At 41.6% G+C, this 17,262-nt stretch overlaps 1 protein-coding gene across 1 annotated transcript; it reads left to right on the top strand.

Annotated features, from left to right (window-relative positions):
* Positions 1-7: 7 nt before the first annotated feature.
* Positions 8-17,218, top strand: LOC145422529 (kinesin-like protein Klp98A). Its single transcript, XM_080294007.1, has 4 exons — positions 8-439; positions 2,602-2,671; positions 5,298-5,414; positions 16,187-17,218. Exons 1-4 carry the CDS (start codon positions 393-395, stop codon positions 16,358-16,360), a joined length of 408 nt encoding a protein of 135 aa, XP_080150133.1. The 5' UTR covers positions 8-392; the 3' UTR covers positions 16,361-17,218.
* Positions 17,219-17,262: the final 44 nt, after the last annotated feature.

Here is a 17,262-nt window from a genome sequence, read left to right as displayed (position 1 = left end):
GTTTTTAATCAATGTGAAACTCAATTTAAAGACCTTTTGAAATGTAGAGAAATTTAAATAATAACAGACATGCAAAAAAAAAAAAAGGATTTGAATGTGGCTAAAAGGGAGGAGTATCCAGCAGCATCCCCTCCCTCTCCTTCCATGTCTGCCCTGCAGGAAGTTTCACTTCTCTGCTGAGACTTTTGGAGACGTTCGGATTCTCGATCAGAAGTCGGGAGATGGCTTGAACAAGAGCGGGGGGGGGCTTACCGGACAACTTTGCCCCACTGTATTGGAGAAATATGAAGCGATGTTCACCATGCTCACATTAAAACCGTTATTTTACACTAAGTCCGACTTGGACAGCTGCTGAGTTGCGTGTAAAACCCCTCAAAACAACAACACACATCATGGCAAACGTAAAAGTTGCGATTCGAGTCCGACCTCTCAACGCGAGGTAAGTTCCCGAGTTAGCTTATCCAGCTAATACAACATAATTTAATAGTTTATTATTGTTGTGTTATTGCTTCTTTGTGTCTGGAGTGCTGCTACCAGTATTTAAAACCATGCAATGTTGCTTGCTTCTTGGTGTGTTCAACAAGGCGTTATACTTCGTATGTTGCCCTCTTTTGCTTCTATTTTGTCCGTTTTGCTGCTTTAAATCGAAATCGAGCGTTAAACTAGCTCGTTAGCTAGCTCAGTACAACGCCGTGGTTTAAACGATGAGTGGTGCACATGTTGAATGATGACAACTGTGGCTGTCAGGGGTGCTGCCTACTAAATCAGCCTGTGTAGAGCTGAGTAGTAGTAGAAAAATGCAGGAAATATGTCTAAATTCAGGCAGGAAGTGAATGAATTACATTTCTGACTGACCCCTGCTTAAAGCCTCGTTTCGTGGCTTTTAGCTACAATCATATAAGTCATTATATTCCATTATGTCTGACAGTGTTATGCATATTCCATACAAAAACCTTTTTCACTTTGATCACATGGAAATGTGATGCATATTTTTTTAAGGCATTTGTTACCTTAAACAAGGCAGGAAAGTTGGAATGAACACGTTGGTTTGGTTTAATTTTCCGCTTTATGTTTAGGTGGGAAGATTTTGTTACATTTTATAGCGCTATGAAATCTGCTGGAACTACCAAAAACACGCCAGGAGGTTTTAAAAGCTGCCATTTACATCAACAGGAAATTGCTACAGTATGTTAAATGCAGTTTGTTATTTTGAGGGGGTCTGGAGAAACACTTCAGACAAGTTCCATGGTGGTGTATTTAATTATTTTGAACTCTGGCTGGGTTGCTTAACCTCAGAGGCCACTACAGTACCGTAACAAAGCATTATTCAGGCTATGAAAGGCTGGACAATGATTCTTTCAGCTGGTCTTCCTGGTGTTTTACATAACAAAAGAATTTCTTATATTAAATGTTCACTGTCATGCAAATCTGTCCTTCCTGATTTGGGATTCTGACACCCTCATTTTGCTCATCGCTTTGAAGGATGTATTTCCTTCCTCTATATATTTGAATAAGGACCTGCTGTGTAACAGAGATAACATTTACACCAGCCAGGTCTGCATTCTTCATTCGACCTTGCATTTGAGCGTGTTGCTCTTCTGTTTTAGTTGACTGGCAGGATTCAGTAGGTGCCCCTGACAATGTGGGCAACATCTCACATATGCAAAAAAACAAACAAAACAAAACATGTCAGCCTGAGCTCATCTTAAGTTTGTATTAAAACACGTTTTTGTGCAAGGTTTACTGTTTTCCAGTCCCCAACCACCTCATGTACACGCTGTTTAGAGCCTAAGATTGAAGGTTGGTGGTTTTGGGTTGGGCCGCTGCTGGGGTTGGCAAAATGAGTCCCACGTGGTGAAGCACAGGGGGATGATTTACAACAGCCGCCTCGTGTGTCCCTAGCCCACCACAGAGATGGAGCTAGATGCCACTGCAGGCAGCATCATTATCACTCCTGGAGATCGAAATCCTCTCAGCTTCGTATTGTGATTGCCTTCAGTTTTGCTTGTGTTGCATCAGATTTGCTTGGTCCAGCTGCTGAAGCACACACATACACATACAGCGCACACAACGGATGACACAGTGGTCTTGATTACGCTCACAGAACCCTTGTGTGCTCTCTGGACTTTGTGGAAACGGCTCCAGCTGCATCTCAGACAAAGTTTTTGCAGAGCATGTCGGGGTCTGTTTTCATTTGAATCTGGGACTGGTCAGTGGTGCACTTGTGTTGCAATTTCATGGATCACATGCGCACACACACACAATTCATTGTGTTAATTGTCATGTGATGGCCTCAAGGCGAGTGGAGCCAGCGTAAATTTATCTCGACACTCTCTGAATTATATCAGCTGCAGCAAAAGAGGATTTTTAAAACCGATTTGAAACAGTGTATAGGATGATTATACAGCTTCTGAATTTAGAGTGAAAATGTTCTTAAAGCTCTGTCTGGTTTGCATTTGAGGTGTGAGATCCTGGTCAGTACTGATAGCATCCCGTAGGGCCATTTCTCTCTAGTGGAAGCATCAACCTTCTCAGTTGTTACCCACACCTAATAATAATAATAATAAGCATACACTTTTTTTTTTCTTTTCTTACTCACAGGGAGAGCGCAGATGGAGGAAGGCTAGCTGTTCGGGTGGAGGATAAGTTTGTGAAGATCCGAAACGTGAAGGTGAGTAGTCCTGTATACAAGTGTGACAGAATGGGAGTTGCACATAGCAACAACAGGATGTTTACAGGCTTAGTTCAACTTTTCCCCCCTCCTTTAAGCTGCTTCTGTTTGTTGTACAGTATGTGTTGAGCTCACACACACACACACACACACACACACACACACACACACACACACACACACACACACACACACACACACACACACAGCATAGCGACCCTTCCTGTCGAACACATGCAGTCTGAGCCCTCGGTGCACAAATATAAACAACAGCGCAACTACGTCATACTTCAGATACCTCCCAAACATCTCCAAGAAGAAACTGTGAAAGATAAAAACACCATGCAGTAGCTTTACTGTTAAATTAGGGGGGTTTATGTGAATCTGGCATGTGGCTGGAGTTATTATTCGAGGTTTCATTGAAGTTCTTGACATTTGGAACTAATTATTTTGTGAGCTTACAGTCCTGTAAGCTGATACTTTCACCACATTACCAACCTGCTGTGTCATATAGCTGAGTAGGCATGTCTGATTGGTTGAGCTGCATTGCCTGCAGACAGTCTAATGCTGTCTCTACAGCTTCAGTATGGAAAATGTTACACTTTATTTCTGATTTGGAATATCTGTATGAGCTAATATAGAAGTGAGAAAGCTCTATTTAAAGGGTCTAGCCTGTGGAAACAACAGCTATTATTATGATTCAAAATGATAAAGGACTTTCAGCTTGAAACCATTTTTGAAACTCACATTTAATCTTAAAGAAATGCTTCTCTTTATTTGCATTTTGTTTTAAATGCATGCTTTCAGGAAGAAGGTTTGGGTGGTGGACTAGAGAATCTGTTGCACATGATGTGACAGGAGACAAACCACATATGGCCTCCCTCTGCCTTGGAAAGGGATCGTGAACCCACGGCTCTTGCAGATCTCATGGGAATAATTATTTATGGAAACTGGGACAGTTTTGGAGCGTTTGAGACAGAAATAATAAAGACTGGATTTCAGTCGCAGTAAACAGCAAGTGAAACAACCTATAAAGACCTACTGAAATTAGCCTGTGTAAAACAAGAAAGAAGTAAAGGATAATGTTTTACAAGTTGTCAGGTTTCTTTAATATAAGTTGTTGGAGCTTTGTCGTTCAGGAGATTTGCCAGGGGCTGGTGTTGCTCTTAGTTCATCCCTCACACTACAAGTTCATTGTCCGTTTCCTCACAGTGCACAGGGGTTAAGTAGTCATGCTTTCAGGCAACCCAATTGCTGTGAACAAAATTGAATCCCAGGGCTTAGTGCTGCCTAATGCTGCAGTCAGTAAACGATTACTTACACAGATGATAGAGTGGGCTACACCTACAAGACTCTTTTTCCAGCCCCCTTCTTGGTGCTTTTTTTTTTTTTAACCAGCTGTAGTTGTGCTGTATTACAATGGAATCTGATCTGAACAAATGTAAACACAACATGTAATGTCAGCAACTTTCTCAATCTATTTATCAGTTCACCCCAACAAGGACTACTTTCACCTAGAACAGCAGAAAGAAAAAATAACCTTCCTCAAAGCCACTGTGTTCAGATATAATCTTTTATAATAATAGTAACATGCTATCTCATATACAGTACTGTGCAAAAATCCTGACAACCCCTGATTCATATTTTGCTAGGAAAAAAACATTAAATAGATGCAGTGTTTTATTAAAACATGTACTCATGTAAATGAAGATACAGTATATAAAGCAGAAACAGGGTTTGTGCAATTCTAACGAACTAACGAAGTCAATATTTAGACTGATCACGTTTATTCATCAACAAACCCAGAACACTCTCGGGAAAGCTTTCTTGTCATTACTTTTAAGTAGTCTTTGTGACATTTAAAGCACTGGTTAGAAAATGGTCGGACTTATGTACTGGAGTGAAAATGATTGAGCCCTTCAGATAGCTGGCTGTACCAAGGCCCAGTATAAGAAAATATAATGAGCTTAGTAGGTCTACTTTAAGTTAAATGATATAATGACATAAATATAATTATTACCTTTTCAACCACAGGCAAAATATTAGATTGGGAAATTAAGTGCAAGAACAATAATAAAACACAAATGTTATCATGAGCAGATGTAGCAGAGACTCATTGGATCCCCAGTAAATTGTAATGATTTTTTTATTTTACATTGCAGGCAGTGACTTAGAAGCATTGTTCAGGTGCTGGACTTTTCCAGTGCAGTTGTTACGCACGAGTGAATGCAAATGCTGCTGTGCTGTCTTTCCTCAGTTCAGGATTCACTTACAGTAAGCAGAAAGTTGTGCAGTGTTAATGCACTGTGGCAAAGAAAGAACTGGAGTAGGAGTAAGCTTGTTGCTAATGAATGGAAAAAGCTTGCTTGCAATTCCACACTGTTGTTTAGAGCCTCATAAACAATGTCCATAGTACTCACTTCATGACTGGGATGTTTGGTTTCATTTTCTTGTTTTTTCATGTTATTAAAAGCATGCACGCTGTAAAGTCTGTCACTATGCTTATTTGTATAAGGTAGAATTTAGTACTTACTGGCCGTGCTGCTTTACTGTGGTAAGCATTGTTACTTATGTATCTTAAATGTAGACTAATTATATGTCTTACACTTTTATCTCCTTCCTAAAGTTGGATGGACGGACAGAAGGAGCTGTAGATTCCAGGGAGAAGCTTCTGGAATTTTGTTTTGACTACTGCTACTGGTCGGTGGATCGTGCAGACCCTCACTATGCATCGCAGGAGGAGGTAATGACCTAACTCACTGTGATTATGTTACTCACCGCAAATAACATGGTATCCTAAGTCATTATTTTTACAAAGGTGGTTGCTCACTGACTTATTGGTGGTAGTTATTTATGTTGTAAGCATCTACACAGTATATTAAAACACCAGAGTCTATGTCTATCATTTAGCCTCAAACATAACCTTTCTGTAATGTTAAGCCTGCAGTTCAGACCTTTAAATCCACAATCAAAATTTAACCAAACAGAATGCTCTAAAATTCTTGAATATACAGTGGGGCAAAAAAGTATTTAGTCAGCCACCGATTGTGCAAGTTCCCCCACTTAAAATGATGACAGAGGTCAGTAATTTGCACCAGAGGTACACTTCAACTGTGAGAGACAGAATGTGAAAAAAAAATCCATGAATCCACATGGTAGGATTTGTAAAGAATTTATTCGTAAATCAGGGTGGAAAATAAGTATTTGGTCAATAACAAAAATACAACTCAATACTTTGTAACATAACCTTTGTTGGCAATAACAGAGGTCAAACGTTTACTATAGGTCTTTACCAGGTTTGCACACACAGTAGCTGGTATTTTGGCCCATTCCTCCATGCAGATCTTCTCGAGAGCAGTGATGTTTTGGGGCTGTCGCCGAGCAACACGGACTTTCAACTCCCGCCACAGATTTTCTATGGGGTTGAGGTCTGGAGACTGGCTAGGCCACTCCAGGACTTTCAAATGCTTCTTACGGAGCCACTCCTTTGTTGCCCGGGCGGTGTGTTTTGGATCATTGTCATGTTGGAAGACCCAGCCTCGTTTCATCTTCAAAGTTCTCACTGATGGAAGGAGGTTTTGGCTCAAAATCTCACGATACATGGCCCCATTCATTCTGTCCTTAACACGGATCAGTCGTCCTGTCCCCTTGGCAGAAAAACAGCCCCATAGCATTATGTTTCCACCCCCATGCTTCACAGTAGGTATGGTGTTCTTGGGATGCAACTCAGTATTCTTCTTCCTCCAAACACGACGAGTTGAGTTTATACCAAAAAGTTCTACTTTGGTTTCATCTGACCACATGACATTCTCCCAATCCTCTGCTGTATCATCCATGTGCTCTCTGGCAAACTTCAGACGGGCCTGGACATGCACTGGCTTCAGCAGCGGAACACGTCTGGCACTGCGGGATTTGATTCCCTGCCGTTGTAGTGTGTTACTGATGGTGACCTTTGTTACTTTGGTCCCAGCTCTCTGCAGGTCATTCACCAGGTCCCCCCGTGTGGTTCTGGGATCTTTGCTCACCGTTCTCATGATCATTTTGACCCCACGGGATGAGACCTTGCGTGGAGCCCCAGATCGAGGGAGATTATCAGTGGTCTTGTATGTCTTCCATTTTCTGATGATTGCTCCCACAGTTGATTTTTTCACACCAAGCTGCTTGCCTATTGTAGATTCACTCTTCCCAGTCTGGTGCAGGTCTACAATACTTTTCCTGGTGTCCTTCGAAAGCTCTTTGGTCTTGGCCATGGCGGCGTTTGGAGTCTGACTGTTTGAGGCTGTGGACAGGTGTCTTTTATACAGATGATGAGTTCAAACAGGTGCCATTCATACAGGTAACGAGTGGGGGACAGAAAAGCTTCTTACAGAAGACGTTACAGGTCTGTGAGAGCCAGAGATTTTCCTTGTTTGAGGTGACCAAATACTTATTTTCCACCCTAATTTACGAATAAATTCTTTACAAATCCTACCATGTGGATTCATGGATTTTTTTTTTCACATTCTGTCTCTCACAGTTGAAGTGTACCTCTGGTGCAAATTACTGACCTCTGGCATCATTTTAAGTGGGGGAACTTGCACAATCGGTGGCTGACTAAATACTTTTTTGCCCCACTGTATTACTTTTGAATGCAGTCTAATAGATAAAAATATCCATGTATTTTTGGTGAACAGGATCTGGTTTGATGTGTAGTTGTTTGCACTGCAGCATTGCCCAAAGCTGTTTCTTGTTTTCGTGCCATATTACATGCACTATTGTGGGTGGACACTGTGTGTGCGCTGATCCAAGTTTTGGCCACAAGTTGACTCTGGGCAAACCGAATCTCCAAAAGAAGAACCCAGAGGAAGCACGGTCCTTGTAGACAAACCACAACAAGAAGGGTGTGTGTTGTTTTCTATGTTTTTACACAGACGGCCACTCGGGGGACGTGATATCAGCTCCATCTGTTACCCTGCAGTCTCTTTGCCTCAGAAATGGCATGGCTAGAGTCGGCTTGCTTTTCATGTCCTGACTGTGACTGGGTGATTAGATATCTTCGCACTGCTTTGATTGGAGAGTGTTACTGGAACCTGAGATGGGCTTGAGATTAAGACGAGGTAGTGCCCATTTTTCAAGGAAATTTCCTCATATGGATTTTTCTTATTACACATAGGTTTGTCTCATTATGAATTTCTTTTTCCGTCACGTTTTACTTAGCGCAAAAGCTTAACAAAAAAACCTTTGGTTTTAGAGCCAGTCCACTTATTCTGTCCTTTGTTAATGGGGTTTCCTTCTCTGCCACGCCCTCTGTGCTGCACTCCACTCTTGTCAGTACTGCTTTTGTATGTGTTTGAGAAAGACTGGGCTGTGCCAATGGCCCACACACTGCACAGAACTATAGACAACACAACACTTCTTCCTGTCTCTGCTTCTGGCTTTATCCGCTTGTGTCCTCAGCGGAATCGTGTCCAGTCACAGTGGCCTGAAGACATTCCTCTGATGGCCTGGTGTGGGAGAAAGGGCACCAGTGATGGACTGAGCTGCTGGATTTAAATCTGACCTCCTTTCCAGAACTAGAGTCCAAAGCATTGTCTCCTCAATAGATTATGTATATCGTCATGTCAGCTGCTTACTGATCAGACATTATAGTTGAAAATGTTTAAACTGAGGGTTTCTCTGATGGATTTGATGACAGAAGGCCTGATGTAAAAAGGAGAAAAGACTGATTGCATGCTGCAGGGCAAGAACCATGATTAATGGCGCATTGCCAGGTAGACTTACATGTCTGTTGTGCTACCTCATTTAACTGCCATTACATTTTGGTCATTGCTCCAACGTCACCCCTATGGATTTTGTTGTTTTTGTTTCCTAGCTTAATGAGGTGATGCTATTTTTTGCCAGTGCTGATTTCTCATAGTTTCTACTCAAGCAAATTATATTTTTGCATACTTTACTTTTTTTTCATAGCAGGAAAACAGACTTTGCCTTGCATGCAGTGTAGTTCCCAGGAGACTGAGACAATCTGAAACAGTGGGGGAATGAGACATGGAGAAACTGGATCTTAACTCCTGCTTTTCCAGTCCAGCAGGACTATCTCACCACTCCCACCTCCCCTCTCCTCTCCCCATGGATACATGCCTGCTGCTCTGTGCTGTCCACTGTACATGTCCATGCATCACTGATAGTTTACACTAGATGCTTGTAGTGTCTTCCAGCTTCATACACGGTTATAGTGAAGAGTGAAGACAGAAATGTAGTGTCTTATATCTGATTATATCTGATTCTTTTCAATGAGGACTGTTCACAAAAAGTTGACCTTTTAGGTCGGGAGGTTTGGTGTTTAATATTTATGTTTATAGGAGAAGGCTGAGTAGGGAGGAATGAGAATGGCTTTGCCAGGTGATGAAGGGTAAGATTTTGGAAGAGATTTATAATGCATAATGAAAGCCAGCTGTTTGGCTAATGTAGCAAAACAAGTGGGACTATTTGTCTAAATGGTGCCTTTGTTTTTGGCTTAGATATTAGGCAAACAAATATTATTTCCCCCTTATTTATTACCACAAACCCCTCAGCTTGTTTATTGCTTCGGTCTGTAAGAAACATGGAAGGGAAAAATTACAGAGAAGCAGCAGATTTGAGTTTGGATAGAGACAAATGGCAAGAGAAAGTGATTAGAGACAAAGAGGGAATGCTGCTGAGGAGGAGGGGATATGGGCCGGGGGTCCGCTGTGCCTCTGCAGCCCCCCAGCTCTCCCCTGCCAAACTCACAGCTGCCTCACTAAGCAATTTTTCACAGTCAAATTTCAGTGTGACAACGTCACTGCTGAGGATTCAGCTCGGAGCACAAGGTTTTCTGTTGATTGCCTAATGGACTCAGATTGCAGGGGCTTTCCCCTCCCTGTCATCTGTATCTCTGACTTTTGTCAGTGTGCTGTGCGATTTAAATATGGCAGCAGTGTTTCTAGGTCTGTGTGTCAGTGGTGCTGCAGAGCGAGGGGAAGAATGGCTTCTCTGTGCATTGGAATAATCCTTCACACGCATGTGAGCAGTCGGCCGAAGCAACAGCCAACAGCCCTCTTCAGGCTGGTTTGAATTATCTACAAACATGGCACCAAATAGACCACATGATGTCAGCATAGAAATCTGAGATCTATGCCATATGGGTGCAGTGTGAGCACCTGTGTTTTATGGATACTCTGCCCTCACTTTTTCTATCAGCGAGGGAAGCAGATGAAAGGAATCATTTACGACAACGAGTTAAAGTGTGTACATAGAAGCGTACCACAAAGGATGCGGTGAAGTCATTTGAAGACAACTGTAAACTTCAAATGGAGCCTCCTCTCTGTAACATGTTCACTGTGCACACTTTAGTTGCTGTAGAAAGAACCTTGTGTGTGTGTGTGTGTGTGTGTTATTTAAAATGGGACACTTGTTACTGTTTTATTTATAGTAGACATACAACATTGATATGTTAGTGTATTATGAAGTGTGGTGTGAACGTGTGGACCTCTGGAAGAGCAGCTGCTACTCTATAAAAGCTAATGGGGAGCTAACAATATTGGTGTATTTCAAGCCTATCTGTAATGATACTGCATAAGTCTGGTCCCTAGTAAATGCGACTATATACTGAGCCACTCTAACCTACCCATGGGGGATATCACACAAGGCTCCCACCAGTCTGAAGCCTGCAGAAATAATTCCCAGCTTCCCATAAAGATTGTAATATGCAGGTCCACTGTACAGTGTTCTGCTTTGGCCTATTTAACAGCGATATGAGGGGGAGGAGCAGCAAGTCCCCAAACTCTTTCCAGATATGGTTTTATTTATTTGTGTTAAGCCTTGCCTTTGCCACAGTAGTTGCATCAGAAGTCAAGGCAAAATGAAGTGAAATACACTGTTGGAGTGCCCCCTGCCTTCATTTTTCTTCACTTCCCCTCCTCTGCTCTGCTTTTCTTTCCCTGGTGCCCTTCATCATGTGTAGGGATGCCTGAGTAATGAAGAGCAGCCTATCTGTTTGGCCTGCACATCTCTGTCTTTCCCCCTCCCTCTCATACAACCTCTCTGCTCTTCCATGCTAATTTGACCTACAAATTCTGTCCAAGTGTGACAAACGAGAGCGTTGTTGAACTCTGGCCAAACAGCTTCCTCTGTGTCTCTTCTTGCTGCTTGTGATTCAGCCTCTGCTGCCCGTGTCCTCGCGCTCCCTTTTTCCTCTCTGTGATGTTCCCTTTCCCTTTTCTCTCTCTTTCTAATCTAACTCTATAAACCCAGATTCCTTGCAGGAAGGACAAAGATCTCCTGTGACATCTTTTTTTTTTTTTGTTGTTGTCCCATGTCTAAACAAAGGCATTTAGTTTTGCTCAGGGCCCAGCTGTTGTGTTTGTGTAACCCACTTGGAAAGTGTAGGACGGGAACTGAGTGACCCTTATCTTTGCTGCAGCTGTCCACCTCTGGACAGAAAACTGGGAGTAAAACCATTTTCACATGCAGACTCTCAGCTATGCATTGCTGTTGGTGACGCCCCTCTTGCCCGATCCTTTTGGTTGCGTCACACTCGGCTAAAGCAACGAGAAGCCAAAGTTTTAAATGTGGTTAAATGCTTCGCTCTGCTGGCCGTTTGCCATCACCCTTGACGACATTTACACGTATTTACACACAGACACGCTACACATAAATACTTCTCTGGGGTTTAGCGCAAAGCAGGCCACATAAAACCAGACCAGCAGTTGGCACTTCCACAGTGAGCGATTACAGGACTTAACTCATTACAGAGGCATTATTCCATGACTTTTTTTTCCCACCGTATTGCTGTATTTCTGTGCAGGAATCGCTTTTTCGTCAACCTTTCTCACGCACTTCATTTCCTTCCACCACTTTTCCCTTCTAGTTTGTTACCAAGCCACAAACTAGGCTCTGTGTTTGGGAAAAATTAGTTTTGCTCCGTGTTTTAAAACAAACTTGAACACAGTATTTGCCAGATTTCTGGCATAAAAAACAGCCAGATTCTTGTTTTACAGATCTGCTCCAGCTTACTTTGATGCGCATGAGGTAACTCAGGATTTTAGGTCTGTTGCTTATATAAACTTTTAGTAGATAGATACTAGACAGGACTCACCACTTGTTTAAAAAAAGCTGTAGTAAATATCACGTGGCACCATTTTAATGTAACATTTCTTTGCTTAAGTTTCATCATAATTTGAGGCTGCAAATGCATTTTATTAAGAGATAACGGTGTGCACAGTCTATTCTTGCACAACCAAGTGTTTCACTTAGTGCATCCCTGCGTAGCTGGATGATAAAAATAATATTATGTGATCTGCATTTTAAGTAATCTTTCCTCTGGAGGCTCTGAAGGCAGTTTTTCTCCATATTCTTCTTGATAATGTTTTTTTTTTTCCACACTGAAGAGAGGGATTTAGCTTCTGCTAGATCTGGAGCCCTTCTGCTTTCCTCTTTCCTGCTTACTGTGTTTTGACAGTGACTCTGACCGGTGTTTCCTTCATTTAGAATGAAATCTATATTTTGCTTTTTCATTGTTAGATTGTTTTTCCTCAGAGGGCAACGCTTTTGTCCTTGTTTTGGTTGCTGTTTCGGCAGCCACTTAACTGGTCAGATGCAGACATGGGCGCGTGCACATGCAGCGACCTTCCTGTTCATTGTGGTGTTTAGTTTCTGTCTGTTTTGAGGAGTTGATCAAGCCTGCACATTTGCTGTCGCCTTGGCCTGGAAATGTCAGTCTCCAGGCTATTTCTTTATTCCAGAAATGCCATCTGCCTCATATCTCACCTGCTTTGTTAAGCCAGAAATGCATCCTAATGCTGCAGGGTGTTGCAAACTGGGAAAGTAGGTTGTGACAGAAAGCCATTGTGTTCACTGAAGCAGGTTGAGTACAGTGACACAAATTACAGTTTACTGATTTTAATTTGGTGTGACAATGGCGACAAACAACGGGGTCACTTTAATATTTCCTGACACTGGCTGTTGAGACAAAACTCACACACAATGTTATTGTGTCAAGAAGCTGAATTAAAGTCGAGCTTCTTCTTGTGGTTTTTACAATATATAGTCAACTTTGAATAAAAACAGTACAAATTTCTTGGTAGAAACAGAAAACAATAGTAATGGTTTACTAGACAGTACAGAGACAGTCAGGTTCAAAGGAGCGAAAAGTTAAAGGAAAGTTCCTGCTCTTTGTGCTAAGCCTGGAGGGACACTAGGCCTTGTTGTAGAGGCCTTGTTGTAGCCCCCATAGAGTGAATTTAACAGGGTCAACTTTAACAAGGACTGTATTGATTCTCTGTGTTTGAGAGGGGAGACGTTGTCTGTGTCTGTTTTTCAATAGCACCATGAGGACAAGACAGAGGCGGCAGTGCTTTTTGTCTTCATGTTTAAGCCTTCATTCAGCTAAGAGGCAGGGGGTAACACTTGGTGGTCTGCACCCAAGTGGGCTGCACACTTTGGCATTTGTAGGAATGAGAACCGTTATTGAGCTACAGTTGCACAGTTAAGGTGCTTTTACTTTCAAATGATCTCTTTGTATCAAATATTACACTTTACTTTGGCTTTATTCTATTATTTTGATCTTTCTCTGTATACAGTATATCATACTGTATATTAAAAGTCAGTTACAAATTATATTCTTACTATCAAGACCCCAAAAGGTTTTAAGAACAGAAGTTAGCTTAAAGATCTTCTGCACTAAAGATGGTTAAAATCAATTCCTAATTTGGAGGGAAAATTATGATTTAGGTATTTCTACCTGTGTGTCTGTAGAGTGATTTATGAGGCCATTCAGAAAAACCAGCCGTCATGGCAACACTTTTACAAGCTGGATGTGGCTCTTTCTGTACATTTCTTTAAGCTGCATACATTTTCATGGTTTTTATTTCAGAAGTGGCATGTGGTGCTAGTTAATATTTGAAGCAGGTGTTTACTATTTATATAAAAGTTTGACAGTTTGCTTTCTTGCTGTTTTTTTGCTACAATAACACGATATGCTGTTGGTCTCTGCGTGAGCTTCGCTCCATCATGTCAGTGCTAAATATTTTACTTGTCTGAGAAAACCCAAGGCTGTTGAATATTACCACACAACCTCACACAGTCCTAAGAAGAACTAGATGACCACTGAATACATTCAGAGTACTTTCACAAGGCTTGAGTCTTTCACAAGAGTTTTCAGCCACATCCAACTTAAATCTGGCCTTGCAAAATTGTGGGAATAGAGTATATACAGGCTTAACTCCAGGTTCTCGCATATCGTCAAAGCAGTTGGTAGTGTGATACACATGTGTGCACACACACAGGAGGCATGTTAAAAGTATTCCTTGATCTTTGGAGGTTGTGGTAGCTTTGAGAGGAATCCTCCTCTCTTCTCTGTGTACCCACCACCAGTCTCCATGGTCCAAACTTGAGCCTGGGGGCCTGGGAAAGAAAACGCCTCTCTGATCCCAGGGTGTGTTATGGTTTTTGGGGGAGAATGTGCATCTCAGGTCTGGTCTAGCTCAGGTTCCCAATGCCCCCAAAGGTATGTGTTGCTTTTGGACATAGCTTTTGGGTTGCAGCTGAGGCCACATGTCCTCAGAAACGGGTTTATTGATCGGTTGTATACAATGGACAACAATCAAGTGATTTATAATTTGCCCAGTCGTTGTTCATCTAACCTGCATGCACATAGTTGTCTGTATAGTACATTTTATAAGTGATAAACAACCACTTTGCTTCATAGAGCCTGTTCCCATAATAGAAGATGTTTGGCTTCGCTAAGAATCATAATAAATATTTTCTGATTCTACACCTCTATGATGCCAGGCGAAGCTTTTGAGCTTAATTGGTACTAAAGGGTCGAACGCATTCCAATAAAATATCCCCCAAATTCAGGATTCTGACCCCACCATTCACATGTTACAGGAGAAAATGAGATTTGCCAGAAAAGGGAGTGTTTTTCCAGTCTTCTCTTGTCCATGTTTGGTGAATCTGTGTGAACTGTAGCCTCAGTATCGTCTTCCTAGCTAACAGGAGTGTCACCTGCTGTGGTCTTCTGCTGCTGTAGCCCATCTACTTGAAGGCTCCACATGTTGTGCATTCAGAGATGGTCTTACACATATCTTGACTGTAAAGAGTGGTTACAGCATTTGAGTTAGTGTCGCCTTCCTAGCTTGAAGACGTCTGGTCATTCTCCTGTGACCTCTGGCCTCAAATACTCGTTGTTTTTGCTTTCCCAGAGAACTTCTGCTCACTGGATGTCTGTCTCTTTTTTTTTCTTTTTTTTTTTTACATTATCTGTAAAGCCTAGAGATAGTTTGAACTGGAGCGGGTCCTCTTGACCATGTCTACATGCCTAAATGCATTGGTTTTCTGCACTGTGATTGGCTGCTTAGAGAGCTTGTGTTCAGGAGCAGTTGAATTGGTGTACTGCAACAGGATTTTTCACTTTGTATATGTTTATTGAGTTTAAACAACAACTGAGAAGAGCCCAGCTGCTGAGATAATGTCTTAATTGTTTTTGCACAATAGCCATATGCTCATTGGAAAACAGATTTCTTGTCCATAAATTATGACTGTGTAAGATTAGTATCTTAATAACTGTTGAAAGTTGTCAAGATTAAAATCCTGATTGTTTGCTGTGCTGATCGTAAAGCTCTTTGAGGCCTAATCATGATTTATGATTCTATATAAATAGAAATGACTTCACCTCAGTTTATAAGACTTTGTTATTCAACCCTTATTTGGTATTTACTGCCTATTACTCCATGATTTTAAGACAGAGGCTCAACATCCTGGATTACTGTTATATAATATATCTGTTTAGATTTTCATCTGTTTTGACATAAATGCAAGTAATAAAAAGCTAATTTGTAAAAATGCAAGTTTGGATTGATAGCAAATTCTCCTACACTACTATATCTCTGCTGCAAACACAAAATGATATGACTGCATTTCATTTGCCAGTATAGGTTTCAGGAAAAGTCTTTGTTCTCCTATAAAAATAAGTAGTTGAGATTTGGCCTTGTGCTGGTCATCTGCATGCTCTGGAGCTCAGATGCAGACACAGTAAGAAGGAAAACAAGAGGCCTCAGTTGATTGTTTTAGCGGGGCTTTCCGGGATCCCCTGTCCGAGGACTTTGCTGTTAGTCAAAGTTTATTTTCCTGACCCAGCCATTTTTCAGTCTTTTTGCCCTCACATTTGTTTCTCTTACATCTGCACTCTGCAAAATTGTTTACCTTGAGTATTAGCTGACCTCCATGCTCCCTGCACAAATACATCAGCAGGAAGGAACATTACCTCCCCACCACTGGCCTCATGCCACAGCATTGTGATCAAGAAACCTTAGTGTAAATCTATACTCGTGTAAAACACAACTGCAGTGCAGATCAAGGGCTTTCAGTTACATTGTAAACAACCCAGCAGCCCCTACTTGTTTTATTAAAATAATCTTCGAAGGGATGGAAGGGAGGAATCCAGGTGTGCTTTTTAACTCTGCATACTCTTTGTGCATTTCTGGTTAAGGGAGTGTGTGTATGTGTTAATTTCTTCAGGTGTTCCAGGACCTGGGTGTGTCGGTACTGTCCGGAGCTTCTGAGGGCTACAATGTGTGCCTGTTTGCTTATGGTCAAACAGGATCTGGAAAGACTTACACCATGATGGGGACGCCGGTGAGGAGAGTCCTGGAATCACTGCACAATATTAGATGCACTTTTTTCATGCCTTAGTTAATATTATAAAGGACATTGAAGGGTCCAGCTCATGCTACGCAGGCAGAAAATGCTTTGTTTTATAAATCTTTCGGTTGTGGCCCACACGTTAATGTTGGTCACTCTTTTTTTTTTTTTCAATTTTCTTTAGGACTCCATGGGCTTGACTCCTCGCATTTGTCAGGTAAGGTGGTTGATTAATACTCAACTCAGGTGGCGACACGAATGAAGTGAACATGCTGAACATTCATCTTCCTGAGTATTTAGTATTGTAGGTTGAAGTAACCTGCTGATCTTCTTTCCTCCCAGGGTCTCTTTCAGTCTGAAGACACTTTTTCAGATGGGCAGAACTCAAGCAGAGTGGAGATCAGGTACTTCTTTATTGCAGAGATCTGTGTCTTCTGATTCTAATCAATTTAATTGGGCCTTTTGTTGAAGTTTAATTCAAATTAGACAAGAGTTTATGGTGCAGTTATGCTGAAAAACTGTAGCCAGCAAAATTAAAACAGGATTCATTTCTGTTTTAATTTCTCTGGGAAAATTTGTTCATTTTAAGCTCTTCCTGCCCTTCACTCATAAATGTTAAATGGACTTGCACGTCAGTGGAGACGGAGCGCCAGGCTGGAAAGACTTTGGGTTCAGTGTCTTCTCCAAGGACACTTTGGTTTGCGGAGGGGCCAAGGATCAAAGTACTAACCCTGCCATTAGTGGACACCTGAGTACACGCCACTTGAGCCAAAGCTGCAGTATGGTTATTACAAGGAAAAATACAGGGTTTTTTTACAATTTGAAGATTACAATCTCTCTAGCATACACACTGTTTCCCAGTTATTTGATTTGCTAAGCAGTTTAAAACACTGCCCGGGTAGCCATGATTACTACCTGGCTGAACTACAGCCAGCTTTTATTGTGTTTTCTAA

This window comes from Astatotilapia calliptera, chromosome 19, assembly GCF_964374335.1.
Source record: "Astatotilapia calliptera chromosome 19, fAstCal68.1, whole genome shotgun sequence".
NCBI classification, from domain to species: Eukaryota; Metazoa; Chordata; class Actinopteri; order Cichliformes; family Cichlidae; genus Astatotilapia; species Astatotilapia calliptera.
This window is presented reverse-complemented; position numbering and strand designations above follow the sequence as displayed.

Bases quoted from the DNA above. Each gene is read 5' to 3' on its own strand.
- LOC145422529 (XM_080294007.1), top strand. From the start codon at position 393: ATGGCAAACGTAAAAGTTGCGATTCGAGTCCGACCTCTCAACGCGAG. The intron at 440-2,601 runs GTAAGTTCCCGA...TCTTACTCACAG, and splicing joins GTCCGACCTCTCAACGCGAG to GGAGAGCGCAGATGGAGGAA. The intron at 5,415-16,186 runs GTAATGACCTAA...TAATTTCTTCAG, and splicing joins ACTATGCATCGCAGGAGGAG to GTGTTCCAGGACCTGGGTGT.